General features: G+C 48.7%; 2 protein-coding genes across 2 annotated transcripts in view; one reads left to right on the top strand and one right to left on the bottom strand.

Moving 5' to 3' along the window:
- Positions 1–11,052, top strand: part of NEB (nebulin) — a 99,932-nt gene extending 88,880 nt beyond the window's left edge. The window contains exons 137-149 of the mRNA XM_054515422.1: positions 869–961; positions 3,069–3,161; positions 3,690–3,782; positions 4,210–4,302; positions 5,025–5,117; positions 5,499–5,591; positions 5,865–5,957; positions 6,277–6,384; positions 6,636–6,819; positions 7,345–7,437; positions 8,460–8,612; positions 9,160–9,269; positions 10,412–11,052. Coding sequence (XP_054371397.1) covers positions 869–961; positions 3,069–3,161; positions 3,690–3,782; positions 4,210–4,302; positions 5,025–5,117; positions 5,499–5,591; positions 5,865–5,957; positions 6,277–6,384; positions 6,636–6,819; positions 7,345–7,437; positions 8,460–8,612; positions 9,160–9,269; positions 10,412–10,585 — 1,473 coding nt within the window. The 3' untranslated portion in view covers positions 10,586–11,052. The remainder of the gene's footprint in view (positions 1–868; positions 962–3,068; positions 3,162–3,689; positions 3,783–4,209; positions 4,303–5,024; positions 5,118–5,498; positions 5,592–5,864; positions 5,958–6,276; positions 6,385–6,635; positions 6,820–7,344; positions 7,438–8,459; positions 8,613–9,159; positions 9,270–10,411) is intronic.
- A 1,764-nt stretch (positions 11,053–12,816) lies between these two features.
- RIF1 (replication timing regulatory factor 1) overlaps positions 12,817–14,985 on the bottom strand; it is a 35,792-nt gene continuing 33,623 nt past the window's right edge. The window contains exons 30-35 of the mRNA XM_036387323.1: positions 14,801–14,932; positions 14,419–14,496; positions 14,209–14,324; positions 13,759–13,912; positions 13,386–13,494; positions 12,817–13,117 (exon numbers count right to left, since the gene is read on the bottom strand). Coding sequence (XP_036243216.1) covers positions 12,927–13,117; positions 13,386–13,494; positions 13,759–13,912; positions 14,209–14,324; positions 14,419–14,496; positions 14,801–14,932 — 780 coding nt within the window. The 3' untranslated portion in view covers positions 12,817–12,926. The remainder of the gene's footprint in view (positions 13,118–13,385; positions 13,495–13,758; positions 13,913–14,208; positions 14,325–14,418; positions 14,497–14,800; positions 14,933–14,985) is intronic.

Here is a 14,985-nt window from a genome sequence, read left to right as displayed (position 1 = left end):
TTTTGGAGTGTGATTGCCTATTTTTTTAACTCTTAAAAACCCACAATTTTTGGCTTAATTAGTCTCAGAAATCCCTTTTTTAATGCTAAAATAGCCACCCTATTTCCTTTATTAATCCAAACAACCCCCTTTTTTAAACTCTTAAGATCCACCCTATTTTCTTTATTTAGCCCCAACAATCCTGGTTTTTTAACTAAAAATCCACCCTGTTTTCCTAATTAAGTCTCAAAAATTTTTTTTTTTTAACTCTTAAAAACCCACCCTCTTTCCTTATTTAGCCCAAACAATCCCTTCTTTTTTAACTCTTAAAAACCCACCCTCTTTTCCTTATTTAGTCTCAAGAATCCTTTTTTTTTTTAAACTCTTAAACCCACGCTGTTTCCTTTATTTAGCCCCAACCATCCTGGGTTTTTTGAACTCATAAAAACCAACCCTCTTTCCTTATTTCATCCCCACAATTCTTTATTTTACCTCTAAAACCCCACCATGTTTTCCTAATTCATTCCCCACAATTCCTTTTTTAACTCATAAAGCCTCACCCCCTTTCCTTAGTTAGTCCCAACACTTTTATTTTTTTTTTTAACTCTTAAAAACCCACCCTCTTTTCCTTATGTAATCCCCGTTCAGTTTTGTTCCGTGGAGTGAATTTTCCCGATTTTCCTGATTTTACCCTGGAGAACTAAACCGTGCCTGGGTGGGATGTGCTGGGCTGGGAGAGGATCCAGAGCTGCTTTATTCGGGATTGTTTGGTGCTTTCACAGCTTTTCCTGCCCGGTTTTGTGTCCAGGCGTGAGCAGCGCTGCTGTTTGGAGCAGGATTCCGGCTTTCCTCCCTCCCATCCCGGATTTCTGTCCCGGTTTTCCCGCAGGTTCTGTACCGGGAGGAGCTGGGCACGGGCACCCCCATCCCGGTCACCCCCGAGCTGGAGCGGGTCAGGCGCAACCAGGAGCACCTCAGCTCGGTACCGTGGGCAGCAGGAGTGCTCCCTCTGACTGTGCTCCTTAACCTCCCTTAAAACACACCGTTCCTCTCCTCCTCCTGCTCAGTCAACTCACAAACACATCCCTCAAACATCCTCACAAACACCACTAACAATCCTCACAAACACATCCCTGCAAAAACATCCCCACAAACACATCCCCACAAACACATCCCCGCAAACATCCTCACAAACACCACTAACAATCCTCACAAACACATCCCTCAAACACATCCCCACAAACACATCCCCACAAACATCCTCACAAACACCATAAACAATCCTGACAAACACATCCCCACAAACATCCTCACAAACACATCCTCACAAACACATCCCTGCAAACATCCTCACAAACACCATAAACAATCCTCACAAACACATCCCTGCAAAAACATCCCCACAAACACATCCCCACAAACACATCCCCGCAAACACCATAAACAATCCTCACAAACACATCCTCACAAACACATCCCCGCAAACACATCCCTCAAACATCCTCACAAACACCATAAACAATCCTCACAAACACATCCCTACAAACACCACAAACAATCCTCACAAACACATCCCTGCAAACATCCTCACACCATAAACAATCCTCACAAACACATCCCTGCAAACACATCCCTCAAACATCCTCACAAACACCACTAACAATCCTCACAAACACATCCCTGCAAAAACATCCCCACAAACACATCCCCACAAACATCCTCACAAACACATCCCCGCAAACACATGCCCACAAACACATCCCCACAAACATCCTCACAAACACCACTAACAATCCTCACAAACACATCCCTGCAAAAACATCCCCACAAACACATCCCCACAAACACATCCCTGCAAACATCCTCACAAACACCATAAACAATCCTCACAAACACATCCCTGCAAACATCCTCACAAACACCATAAACAATCCTCACAAACACATCCCTGCAAACATCCTCACAAACACCATAAACAATCCTCACAAACACATCCCTACAAACACCACAAACAATCCTCACAAACACATCCCTGCAAACATCCTCACACCATAAACAATCCTCACAAACACATCCCTACAAACACCACAAACACATCCCCACAAACACATCCTCACAAATATCCCCACAAACACCACAAACACATCCTAATAAACACATCCTCACAAACACCACAAACACATCCCCACAAACACATCCTCACAAACACATTCCCACAAACACATCCCTACAAACACCACAAACAATCCTCAGAAACACATCCCTGCAAACACCACAAACACATCCTAATAAACACATCCTCACAAATATCCCCACAAACACCACAAACACATCCTAATAAACACATCCTCACAAACTCCACAAATACATCCCCACAAACACATCCCCACAAACACATTCCCACAAACACATCCCTACAAACACCACAAACAATCCTCAGAAACACATCCCTGCAAACACCACAAACACATCCCCACAAACACATCCTCACAAACATTCCTCATAAACACATCCCTACAGAGACCACAAACACATCCTCACAAACACCACAAACACATCCCCACAAACACATCCTCATAAATAATCCCCACAAACACCACAAACAATCCCTACAAACATATCCCCACAAACACATCCCCACAAACACATCCTCATAAATAATCCCCACAAACACCACAAACAATCCCCACAAACACATCCCCACAAACACATCCTCACGAACACATCCTCATGAACACCACAAGCACATCTCCACAAACACATCCTCATAATCTATCCTCCCTTACTTGTGTTACTGACCTCCCACTTCTTCACTGATGGAATTATTTACAAATATTTACGTTGCTCGGATTTATTTACAAATATTTACATTCTTCTTAACGTTTTTAACCATTTTGTTCCCTGTTCCATCTTCCCTTTTTATGTTTTATATCTTTTATATCTAAAATTCTTCGTGCATTGTTTTAACCATGGAAGAGGGAGGGTGTGATTTCTCAGGAGGCTGCAGTGGGGGTTAAAAAGCTCCCATTCCACAAGAAAATTTGGATTTGATGAGTGCTGATGGCTTTGGATGGTTTCTTGTTGTGCAGGTGTTGTACAAAGAGAGCGTGGGGACAGGGACCCCCACTCCTGTCACCCCCGAGATGGAGAGGGTCAAACGCAACCAGGAGATTTGCAGCTCGGTACTTTGCCAAGAGCAAAACTCCCCTTTAACTCTTTAAACCCAGAGCTGAAAGCTTTTAACTCTTTCCAAGCCCTTTTTAACCGTTTGGAGAAGGATTTGTCCCAGAATAATGCAGCTCAGAGCAGAGCTCGCTCCTCACTCGTGGCTTTCTCCAGTTGGAATGTTAACTCGGGCCAGTTGATCTTGGTTTTAAGAGTGATTTTAATGTCCTGCTCTAATCCTAAACCCTCTCCTCTCCTTTTCTCTGCAGTGCTGCCATTTCTTTTAATTGGGTTTAATTGCTAATTTCTTTTAGCGGTTAATTGGGTTTTCTGCCGTGCTCAGCCCCTCCAGGGGGATTTTGTGCTCTTTGGTACTTACCCCATTTATCAGCAGCCGTTCAAGCCAGGCTGCCAAACTACTCCTGTACTAAACCAGTGCCCAGGACCTGCTCTAAAATCACTTCTGGACTAAATCCGAGGGCCGAGGAAGGCGTGGGGAGAGCTGGTGCTGACTGTGCCTTTCTCCGGCTTCTCTCATCCCGCAGGTGTTGTACAAGGAGAACATAGGGAAAGCCACCCCCACGCCCGTCACTCCCGAGATGGAGCGAGTCAAACGCAACCAGGAGATCATTAGCTCGGTACTTGCGGCAGGAAAAGTCCCCCAAAACCGCAGCGGAGTGTTTAACCCGGCTGGAGCCTCAGCAACCTGCGCTTATTAACCCCTGAAACGCCTCTGCCCCGAGGCCCCGTGCTCACACACAAACCGCACCAGCTTCCCTTGAATGCTGCCCCAGGCAGGGTTTTAATAGAAAAAAACAAAAAATCCCTTTTTGGGATGGGTGGTGTTGTCCTGATTGAATTTTTTAAACCCTTTCTTACTCCCCCTGTGCTTTGCCGCCATTCCTGCATCCCAGATTAATTAATGGCAAAGCTCCAACTCCTCCCCATGCCCCAGCCCTAACTCGGTGGGACGGCTCCCAAGCTGTTTGTTCTGCTTTTTGGGCTTTTTTTGTTGTTTTTCTTTTCCTTTTCAATGACGTTTGGGTACTCCCTTGTATCCTGTAGGTTTTGTACAAGGAAAATGTGGGGAAGGTGACCCCGACCCCCATCACCCCCGAGATGGAGAGAGTCAAACGCAATCAAGAGATCATTAGCTCGGTACCTTCCCAGAAATTCCTGCTTTCCTCTGTGCTTCAACTTAATCAAGTAACAGCCTAACTCCCACTCAGAGCTGGTTTTAATTTAAAAAGAGATGAGTTTCTTTTTTTCCTGCGCATTAATTGCTCTTTCTAAACCCAAATTACTTTGGTGTTAACGGTGTGATCCAGAGTTTTAGGCCTTTTTTACAACTTGGTTTGTGAATTTGTGGGTTCTATCCAGACCGTCTCAGGAGCTCAGATCCCTTGGTGGGGATCAGGGAATGTTTGGGTTGGAAGGGACACAGAGCTCATTCATTCCCTTACCTCTCACTAGCCCAGGTTTTCCAGGGATATTCAGGCTTCTCTCTGTGTTCAGTGTTTCACCTTCCATTGGATTTTCAGGTGGATTTGACTTCAGGGAAAAGCACCCATTCCTGACATCATTACTGGGGCAGTGTGGCGACAAAACTTCCACCTCCCTCCTAAACAGATCAGGAATTGCTTCAACTATAGATTAAATAAAGCAGATAAAGCATTTCTTACACATCCTTTTAGAGCCAGAGGCACTTCCTGAGCCTCTGGAGCCACCTGGATAGAGCCCTTCACCCCAAATCCAACTTTTCCCCTCCTTGTTCCTCACTAAACGTTTGAGGTTTTGAAATCCGGTAACAAAGTAATAATTTGTGTTGAGCCGCGGTGTTTCGGGGCTGTTTAAGAGCCCGGCTCGTGTTTGTCCCGCAGGTGTTGTACAAAGAGAACGTGGGGCAGGCGACCCCCACGCCCGTCACTCCCGAGATGGAGCGAGTCAGACGCAACCAGGAGCAGATTAGCTCGGTATTCCCGCAGGAAAACCCTGCCCAGACCTCGCACCGCCCTGCTTAACACCCGAGGAGGGCCAGGAGCTCTTCTGAATAACCTCACTCTGCCTGGTTTTATTTAACCCTCTAATCTTTTCTTTCAAAAGTCACCTCTTAAGTACTGGAATTCTAAAGGATCTTTTTGTTATTTAACTTGTTAATACGATTTTTCCTGACTTTTCCCCCCACCCTTTCCTAATTTGAAAGGATTTTTTTTGTCATTTAACTTGTTAATACGATTTTTCCCTAATTTTTTTTTTTTTTTTTCTCCTAACGGCTGGTGTTGAGTGCAAGCCCAGTAACACCCCGGTGTGGTGTGTAGTTCTGCCCTGTGACTGAGTTCCTCTGTGGTCTGTAGGTTGCATACAGGGAAGGTTTAGGGAAGGCCACTCCCAGCCCGGTCACTCCGGAGATGGAGAGAGTCAAGCGGAACCAAGAACAAATCAGCTCGGTACTGAGAGCACCGCAAACGCCTTGTGTCAAAAATAACCATCCTAAGCCAAACTCCACCTAATTCAGCCTTATTTCCCCAGTTTTCCTTATTTTTGCCTATTTTCCCTTTGATGTTTTAAATTTTTTTTTTTTACCTTTTGCCAATAACGTTTCAGCTGCTTTGTTTCCCGAGATCTTTTCCACTCTGCAGGGCTGAGTTTGCTTGAACATTAACCCCAGTCCCTGGAAAAGCTGGAATTCTCCCAGCCTGAGCTGTGTTTGTGCCCTGCAGGTGCTGTACAAGGAGCACATGGCCAAGGGAACTCCGACCCCGCTGACCCCGGAGATGGAGAGAGCCAAACGCAACCAGGAGAACATCAGCTCGGTGGGTGCAACACAGGAAAGGGACTTTTCAACCCTGAAACCCTCGCTCAGACAGGAGAGGTTTGGAAGGATGTGGGATTCTTCAAAACTTCCTGGCGCAATCAAGTATTTCTGTGGTGAATTGGGTTCTCTTGGGGAGTTTTTAAGCAGTTAAATTTCAAATTACGGCCGTAGTACCCCGTGACATATAAAATTATGGTGCTTCAGTAAGAGTCACTTATAAAAAATTGTATAAAAATCTGGGACTGGCCCTTCTCTGGCAGCCTGGTGCTCCAGAGGTGACTCCAGAGGTGACTCCTGTGCTTCTCCTCCCCGGGCAGGTTCTTTACTCTGACAGTTTCCGCAAGCAAGTCCAAGGAAAAGCCGCCTACGTCCTGGACACGCCGGAGATGCGGCGCGTGCGGGAGACCCAGAAACACATCTCCACTGTAAGAGCTCTGCCAGAGGCGGCCTTCCCCTGGGGGTTCAGTAGAAAAGGAGTTCAATATAAAGTTCAATAGAAAAGGAGTTCAGTATAAAACTAACCCTGCCTGGTAGCAAGGACGACGTGTCCTACCATCTTTGGGTACTGAAGGCGTTGATGCTAAAGCAAGTCTGGGATTCGGATTGGGAAGGGCAAAGCTCAGGAGCTGGCAATGTCCCCGAGGGAAGCAGGAATCACAATCCTTTGGAATTGCAGGTGAAGTACCACGAGGACTTTGAGAAGAGCAAGGGGAGCTTCACGCCCGTGGTGACCGACCCCATCACGGAGCGCGTGAAGAAGAACATGCAGGACTTCAGTGACATCAGCTACAGGGGCATCCAGAGGAGGGTGGTGGAGATGGAGCGGAAGCGCGTGGACCAGGACCAGGAGAACCTCACAGGTCAGGAGACCTGGGCACATCTGCTACAGGAGGGGTTTCATTTAAGCTCAGCCACGTCAATTCCAATCATCATTACTTGGTCATGTTCTCATCCAAGTCCTTTTTGGAAATATTCTCTGCCAGCAGCTGTAAATGACCTGTGACCTGCTGTCCCCACCTTGATAATGTCACATTGCATTTGTGATTCTTCTATTTTGGACTCCATCTCTATCTATTAGAGAAATACTTTGCTGTAGATTGATTGTAAAAAAGCCAAATTTATGCTATAGAATTGAGAAGCACTAAATTATAAAAGAAGGGTGATTTTTCAAAGAATTCCATATTGGTTTGGGGTGCAGGGACATTAAAGCCCGTCCAGTCCCACCCTGCCATGAGCAGGACACCTTCCACTATCCCAGGGTGCTCCAAGCCCCATCCAGCCCGGCCTTGGCCACTCCCAGTGTGAGGAGGACTCACCCCCTGTCCTGCTGTCCTCCAGGCTGTGCTGCTCAGCCTCTCCTCAGGAAATGTCCCTTTTTCCTGCAGGGCTCCGGGTGTGGAGAACCAACCCCGGCTCCGTCTTCGACTACGACCCCGCCGAGGACAACATCCAGTCCCGGAGCCTGCACATGATCTCAGGTGTGTCCCAGGGGCTGCAGGGGCAAAATGGGATTGAACTCCTGCAAGGGTGGGGTCTGGGTGCCAAACAGAGCTGAGACCCCAAGGGACACAGGGGACAGAGGAGAAATTGGCTGTAGCTGCTCCTCACCAATGTAACTAATGGCCAAAAAATACATTATTAATTTTCCTTTTGTAAAAGGATCCAGCAGAGGCAGGAGGAGGATTGTTTATATGATCCACAGGTGCCATGGTACAACCTGTGCTTCCTTTTGGAATTACTGTGCAGGCTGTTCTCAGTGACCTTTTTTTTACTTCCTGTCTGAAAGGAAAAATACCTGGATGGTAGAAAATCGTGGGGATAGCCCTGTGCTGTGTCAGGAAGAAAATCACAGGATAATTAGAATAAAAATTTTTTTAAGTTATGAAAACTAAGGGAAAAGAGGCTGGAGAAAAGATAAAATACTGTGAATATTGAAGAGCAGGACTTCAGCATGGAATGCTTAAAAAAGCACTGGGAAATCCCACTATGGTACGCTGGGATTGTGGAAAAATTGAGCTTCGCAGGGCTGGGTTCTATGAGGTCTCAGCTCTAGGGCTGGTAACTCTGAGAGCCCTGGGACTGGTGACTCCAAGTGCCCCAGGGGTGGTGACTCTGAGCCCTGGGTTTGGTGGCTCTGAGCCCCAGGGTGGTGGCTGTGAGCCCCAGGGTGGTGGCTGTGAGCCCCAGGGTGGTGGCTGTGAGCCCCAGGGGTGGTGGCTCCAGGAGCCCCAGGGTGGTGGCTGTGAGCCCCAGGGTGGTGGCTGTGAGCCCTGGGTTTGGTGGCTGTGAGCCCCAGGGGTGGTGGCTCCAGGAGCCCCAGGGTGGTGGCTGTGAGCCCCAGGGTGGTGGCTGTGAGCCCTGGGTTTGGTGGCTGTGAGCCCCAGGGTGGTGGCTCCAGGAGCCCCAGGGTGGTGGCTGTGAGCCCTGGGTTTGGTGGCTCCAGGAGCCCCAGGGTGGTGGCTGTGAGTCCCAGGGGTGACAGTCCCCGCGGTGCCCCCAGTCCAGGCGCAGCGCCGCAGCCGCGAGCACTCGCGCTCCGCCAGCGCCCTGAGCATCAGCGGTGCGGCTGACGAGAAATCCGAGCCCTCGGAGGGCACCGACCAGCGCCTGTCCTACTACAGCAACGGGGGCTTCTTCACCACCACGGCCACAGGTACAGCCACCCCGGGGGGACACACGGGCTCCCCACTGCTCGTGGCAGCCAGGGAAAAACACGGCTCCAAAATGCTGAGTCGCACACAAGCAACAGCTGTAAATGTGTTTTAAACTGACCTTAACCCACCCCTGTGACACATCCCTGATCTTCATCCCAGCCAGCTCCACCACAATCCCATAATCCCCACACAATGATCTCTATCCAGGTCTGCTCTATCACAATCCCATAATAATCCCACACAATGATCCTTCTCCAGAGCAGCTCCATCACAATCCCATAATAAACAACTCTCGCACAATGATCTTTATCCAACCAGTTCCATCACAATCCCATAAACCCCACACAATGATTTTTATCCCAACCAGTTCCACCACAATCCCATAATCCCCACACAATGATCTCTATCCCAACTACCTCCATCACAATCCCATAATAATCCCCACACAATGATTTTTATCCCAACTACCTCCATCACAATCCCATAACAAAAGCCCCACACAATGATCTTTGTCCATCCCATAATAACCCCACCCTCTCTCTGCAGTGGGCTACAAGCAGGTCAAGACCATTGAGCTGCCACAGCAACGCTCATCCTCAGTGGCCACCCAGCAAACCACGGTGTCCTCAGTGCCTTCCCACCCCTCCACTGCTGGGGTGAGTAACCCTGGGGCACCCGGAGGGGTCACAGCCACTGATTCATAATTAATTAACACTATTAATAGTGTTAATCCAAGACCGAGTTGGTGGCATTCCAGTCTATGGGGCTGAGGGTCTGTATGAAACCAGGTGTGACAGGGACTTAAGGGGGACAGAGCCTCCCCTGGGCCTGGAAAGTTGGAATGAGCACCTGGAAATTTGGAATGGGCATTTGGAAACCTGGAATGGGCTCTTCTTCCTCCTCAGCCCTTGAAAAGTGAGGGGTGGGAGGAAGTGCTCCTTCAGGGATTGCCTCTGGAGTCAAGGACAGTGGGAATGGCATCGCCCCCAAAACTGCTGGGAGGCAACAACTTGAAAGTGACACTTGGAGCTGGTGGTGCCCAAGGCCACTGCGGGGACACTGCTCAGGCTCAGTGCCACCAGCAGCCCCCGGGGCTGTGGCACTCAGGCACCCAAGGGGCTCAGGGAGGGAGGAGAATCCACAGCCAGGTTTGAAGGAGCAGCCAGACCCTGCCATGACACCAATCCCAACCCCTGGGGTTTGACCATGTCCCTTCTGTCCCTGCACAAGACATCCCAGGCCTTCTCAGGGTTTGACCATGTCCCTTTGCGTCCCTGAAGACATCGTGTCCCCTGTAAAGCTCTGACCGTGTCCCTTCCGTCCCTGCAGAAAACATTCCAGGCTATGTCAGGGCTTGCCTGTGCCCCTTTTGTCCCATGTCAAGGTGTGACCATGTCCCTTCTGTCCCTTGTGTCCTTTCTGGGCCAAGCCAGAGTGTGACCATGTCCCTTCTGTCCCTTGTGTCCCTGCAGAAGATGTCCCAGGCCATGTCAGGGTGTGACTGTGTGACCACATCCCTTCTGTCCCATGTCGGGGTGTCACCATGTCCTTTCTGTCCCTTTGTGTCCCCTGTGTTCCTGCAGAAGACATTCTAGGCCATGTCAGGGTGTGGCCACATCCCTTCTGTCCCATGTCAGGGTGTGGCCATGTCCTTTGTGTCCCTTCAGAAGAGGTTGAGCCATGTCAGGCTCTGATCCTGTCCCTCCTGTCCCTGCAGAAGTTCTGAGCAATGTCAGGGTCTGACCATGTCCCTTGTGTGCCCTGTAAGGCTCTGACCCTGTCCCTCCTGTCCCTGCAGAAGACGTTCCGGGCCATGTACGACTACACGGCGGCGGACGCAGACGAGGTGTCCTTCAAGGACGGGGACACCATTGTCAACGTGCAGGCCATCGACGAGGGCTGGATGTACGGCACCGTGCAGAGAACCGGCAAGACCGGCATGCTGCCCGCCAACTACGTGGAGGCCGTGTGAGCCCCGGGGCTGGGACACCTGCCCCGAGCCCTCCCGCCCCTCTCAGCCACACCAGAAACAACTGCAGAGCAAAACACACCTGGAGTATTTCACACAACGTTTCCTAAAGTGCCTCTAAGCACTTCCTGCCTTTCTCCCAGTGCCAAACAGTCCCAGCTGCTGTCTGGGATTTCAAACGTTTCATCACACACTAAGACACTACACAACATCTCCACAATTCCAACACACACATTATATGATTCATTCTGCCACAAAGAGAATTTTACTGGGCTGTTCTAAAATGTTTCAATCTCTTGGTTTTCCATTTAAGCTTTGGATTTCAACCCGATTTATTTGGGGAGGGAAAAATCAAGCACCCCTCTCCTGCTTGCTGAGCTCTCATGAATGTGTTCTCCTGCAACTGTTCTGGGGGCAAAAGTTGTGATTTCTTGTAAATTAGTGATGAATAAAGCTGAGGTTCTGCAGTATGGATGGATGGGTGCTGTGGTGCTGGGAAAGGGAATTCACCCCACAAACTACTGAGGAAGGAAAGGACCCAGAGCTGGGGTCATTCCACACCTGAACATCAATTTTTGCTTCATCTACTGCAGCACTTGGCAGCAGCCACTCCACAGGAAAGAAGGGAATAAAACCCCCTGGATTTTCTATCTCCCATAGATTAAATCCAAGTTAACAGCAGGGGTTGTAGCATCACCCCTGAGGAATTCAGAGTCCAGAGGGAATTCCCAGCAGGGGCAGCCTGGAAGGGAAATGTCCCAACCTTCCCAAGGCAGGTCCAGCACTGGGAGTTGGGATCAAAACCCTTCCCATGGGTCAGGAACATCCTTACCTGGAAAGCTGAACTCTCCTAAGGAGGCAGATCTGGAACCAAACCAACCAGGAAAAGCCACAGAGCTTCTTCCCCTTGTAGCTCCGGGCTGTTTGTCCTGTCCCTTTTCTCCATGAGACACAAACAGGGCAAAAACCACTGAGAGTTTTGCAGCCCAGATCCCACCCTGTCCTCGAGGACCTGCACCGGTGACATTCCAAGGTCCCTCCCAGCCTTGGGAATCCAAACCTGAGGGGAAGCTGGAGACAGAAAAAGCCCAGAAGCCACCAAAGCACGAGGCCACAACCAGGTCTGGGAACTATCAGCTCTTTTATTTGCCCATGTAAAAGTTGGAAAACCACCTGCAGCAGTTCCTTTCAATAAACACCCATCTGGATAGCTACAGTACAATATATACAGATCAGAATCCCAGAGGGAAAACCTGGGAGTTCTGGCTGAAGGTCTCCAAGCAGCAGCAATGCAGTCCATGCAATTAAAACTCCATAAATTATTACCCAACATCTGCTGTGAGTCTGTACACAATATACAAAGAGCTCTTGTCCAATCCATCATTTCCTCACGGAAAAGTCTTCCCACCAGGAGAGCTGCTGCCAGCAAAGGCCAGGGGCACAGCCTGGGAGTCTCTCTCCCGTGCAAGCACATTTCCTCTGAGCTTGAGTCGTACAAAAATACATGGAAAAATAGATCCAGTACAAATGCCAGGCTCCTGCTGGAAGGAATTAAGCCCAGCTCACCTCACAGGCGCTGCCAGAGCTCCAGAGGAGGCAGCTGGGGCAGGAGGGGGCAGAGCGGCAGCTGCAGCTCTCAGCCCACTCTCAGCAAGAGTCTGCAGCAGTAAGAACACTTTGGGTTTGGAAAAAAAATAATTTAATTACTCTGTTGGTTTGGTTTTTCACAGTCTCTGCTATTGCACAGCCTTGTCAGGTTTTTCTTTCACGGCCTGAAAGAAAGATGCATAGCAATCCCACAGGAACAGCTCTGCCAGGGAGGAAACAGCCCCACAGCTCTGGGAGGGGGAGGAACCAGCAGGAAATAAAGGCAAAAAAAAAAAAAAAAAAGGCAAAAAAAAGGGAAAAAGGAAAAAAAAAAGGGGAGGAAAAACGAAAAAAAAAGGGAAAAAAAAAAGGGAAAAAAAAGGGAAAAAAAGGGAAAAAAAAGGGAAGAAAAAAAAGGAAAAAAAGGGGGAAAAAATAAAAAAGGAAAAAAAAAAGGAAAAAAAGGAAAAAAAAAGGAAAAAAGGAAAAAAAGGAAAAAAAGAAAAAAAGGGAAAAAAAAGGAAAAAAAGAAAAAAAAAAGGGAAAAAAAGGGAAAAAAAAGGAAAAAAAAAAAGGAAAAGAAAGGGAAAAGAAAGGAAAAAAAAAAAAAAAAGGAAAAAAAGAGAAGATAATAAATCCATGAAGATGTTAAGAACATATCCTGTAGCCCAAGCAGCAGCCTGAAGCAGTGAGGGAGCAGCAAGGAAGGCCAGTGGGGCAGTGCTGGAGCAGGCTCCTCCTCCCTGAGCAGGGGCAGCTACTCGGGGCCCTGGGCCTGCAGGCTCCTGGTGATGCTCGAGGCCATGGCCAGCAGCTTCTCCTGCATCTCCAGGAGCTGCCTGCCAGAGTAGCCACGGAGATCCTGGGAGCTCAGCTGGGCCGCCAGGGCCTGCACCTGCCCCAGCAGATCCACGGGGGGCTGCTCACCGCCGCCTGCGTCCACCAGATCTGCAGGGAGGGAAAGGAGACAAGTGCAGGGAAAGCCGAGCACAATTCCAGCTGGTTCTGTACAAAACCCCATCTCTGAGCAGCCTGCAATGCGTTTATTCCGTGGGAAACGTTCCCAGAGAGGCACTGCACACCCTGCCCTTCCTCGGGGTTAGGATAAAACTCAACCCAAAATAAAAACTGAAGGATGAGGTGTCCCCAGCAGGAGAGGATGAAGACAGCACAGCAGAACCCTCCAAACCCAAAGCAAAAAGCCACCAGCAGGTACCTGCTGCAAGTTTTTCCTCTTCTCCACTCAGAGATTTCTCCTCCACATCATTTCCAGGCTTCTCAGCATCTTCAGGCACTGTGCTTTCCTCCAACACCCGAGATTTCACCTGGGCGTTTTTTGGGGAGAGAAAACATTTTCAGATTGAAAAAAAAATACAAATAAATTACAGGGTTAAGATATATTTTAGCCCCATAATGAATCCAATCACTTTTCCTGTTAATAATAACAGTTTAACCAAGTCATCTGTATCTTAAACTCAACAGTACTGAGGCAGGCAGGGATTAGGTTTCAAAGTGCTGTTTTTAATGAAGGAAAAAAGGACACCATTACTGCTGCAGTAAACGAGATCACTGCTGGAATTCCACTTTACCTGTTGCTCGTGGTATCCCTTCAGAGCTCTTTTGACATTGGAGACCTTGGGGGAGCGGATGGGGAGAGTTTTGATCTCCAGAGCTGTCAGAGTGCTCAGGTCTCCCACGGTCTTGATGTTCTTGGCTCGGATCAGCTGCCCCAGGCCCCTGGCGCTGCAGCAGGGGAGGCAAAATGGGGTTATTGGCACACAGGCAGGGAACATCCCCAGCTGGAGGGGACCCACAGGCTCATCAATCCAGCTCCTGGCCCTGCGCAAACTCCCCAGCCCTGGGGAGCTTTTCAGTCATCAAATAAGTACTTGAAGAATGCCAAAATATTCACAAGTCTCTTCCTCACCCAACCAACCCCAATCCCCTCAAAGAATTCAGGCTAAAATTGTGGTTTGGTAGGCTCAGTCAGAGCTCAGTTTCTACTGAAATGTCACCTCCAAAAGCAAGGAGCCACTGACCAGATGTTGGATGTGATCTGAGGTAAAATGACATCCACAGGGGCCTTGCAGCCAGCCAAGGCAGGGTACACGAACTCCGAGAGGCACGGCAGGGACTCCTTGGCCATCTCTGTGATCTGGGGTAACACAGGCAAAGTGTTAAATTAACTGTCACCCACTGAATACAGGGAAAAAAAATAGAAGAGAAACATGAACCAAAGCACTTCTTACTAAACACTTCTTTGAGCTCTTAAATTTAAGGGTACGAGATCCTGGGGACAGAAATCCTTTGGTTGGAGTGGTAATGTGCTGGATAGAAAAAGAGGAAAAAAACATCTCAGGGTGGTAGGAATTGAGTCAATGGTAGGAATTCAGTTAACAGCAGGAATTCAGTTAATAGTGAGATTTTAGCCCCTGAAACCTCAGAGTTCACTGGAGTTCACAGCAACAGAATGAGTCAGGCTAAAGCAGTTTTGTTTCTTACACTTCTGCTCCTCAGCCCTTACAACTGTGCGTAAGTGACTGCAAACATGCACCAAAGCCACGCTGTGTTTATGATAAATACACAAATACTTGGGACACAACAGAACATTGTTCCAGGCTTTACCCTGACCTGCATGTTAGAGAGGATTTTAAGACTCCTGGAGGAGGGTGAGGAATGGGATCTGATGACAGGACTCCTCCTGTCGATGTCGTCTGCCAGGCCCTCCTGGAAAATGGGGTTTGCAAAAGACACTCGACGGATCTGGGGAGGAGAGAAGGAGGTTTTAGAGTGGGAACTCAACCCAGCACAGCTTG

Source organism: Molothrus ater, chromosome 7, assembly GCF_012460135.2.
Source record: "Molothrus ater isolate BHLD 08-10-18 breed brown headed cowbird chromosome 7, BPBGC_Mater_1.1, whole genome shotgun sequence".
NCBI classification, from domain to species: domain Eukaryota; kingdom Metazoa; phylum Chordata; class Aves; order Passeriformes; family Icteridae; genus Molothrus; species Molothrus ater.
This window is presented reverse-complemented; position numbering and strand designations above follow the sequence as displayed.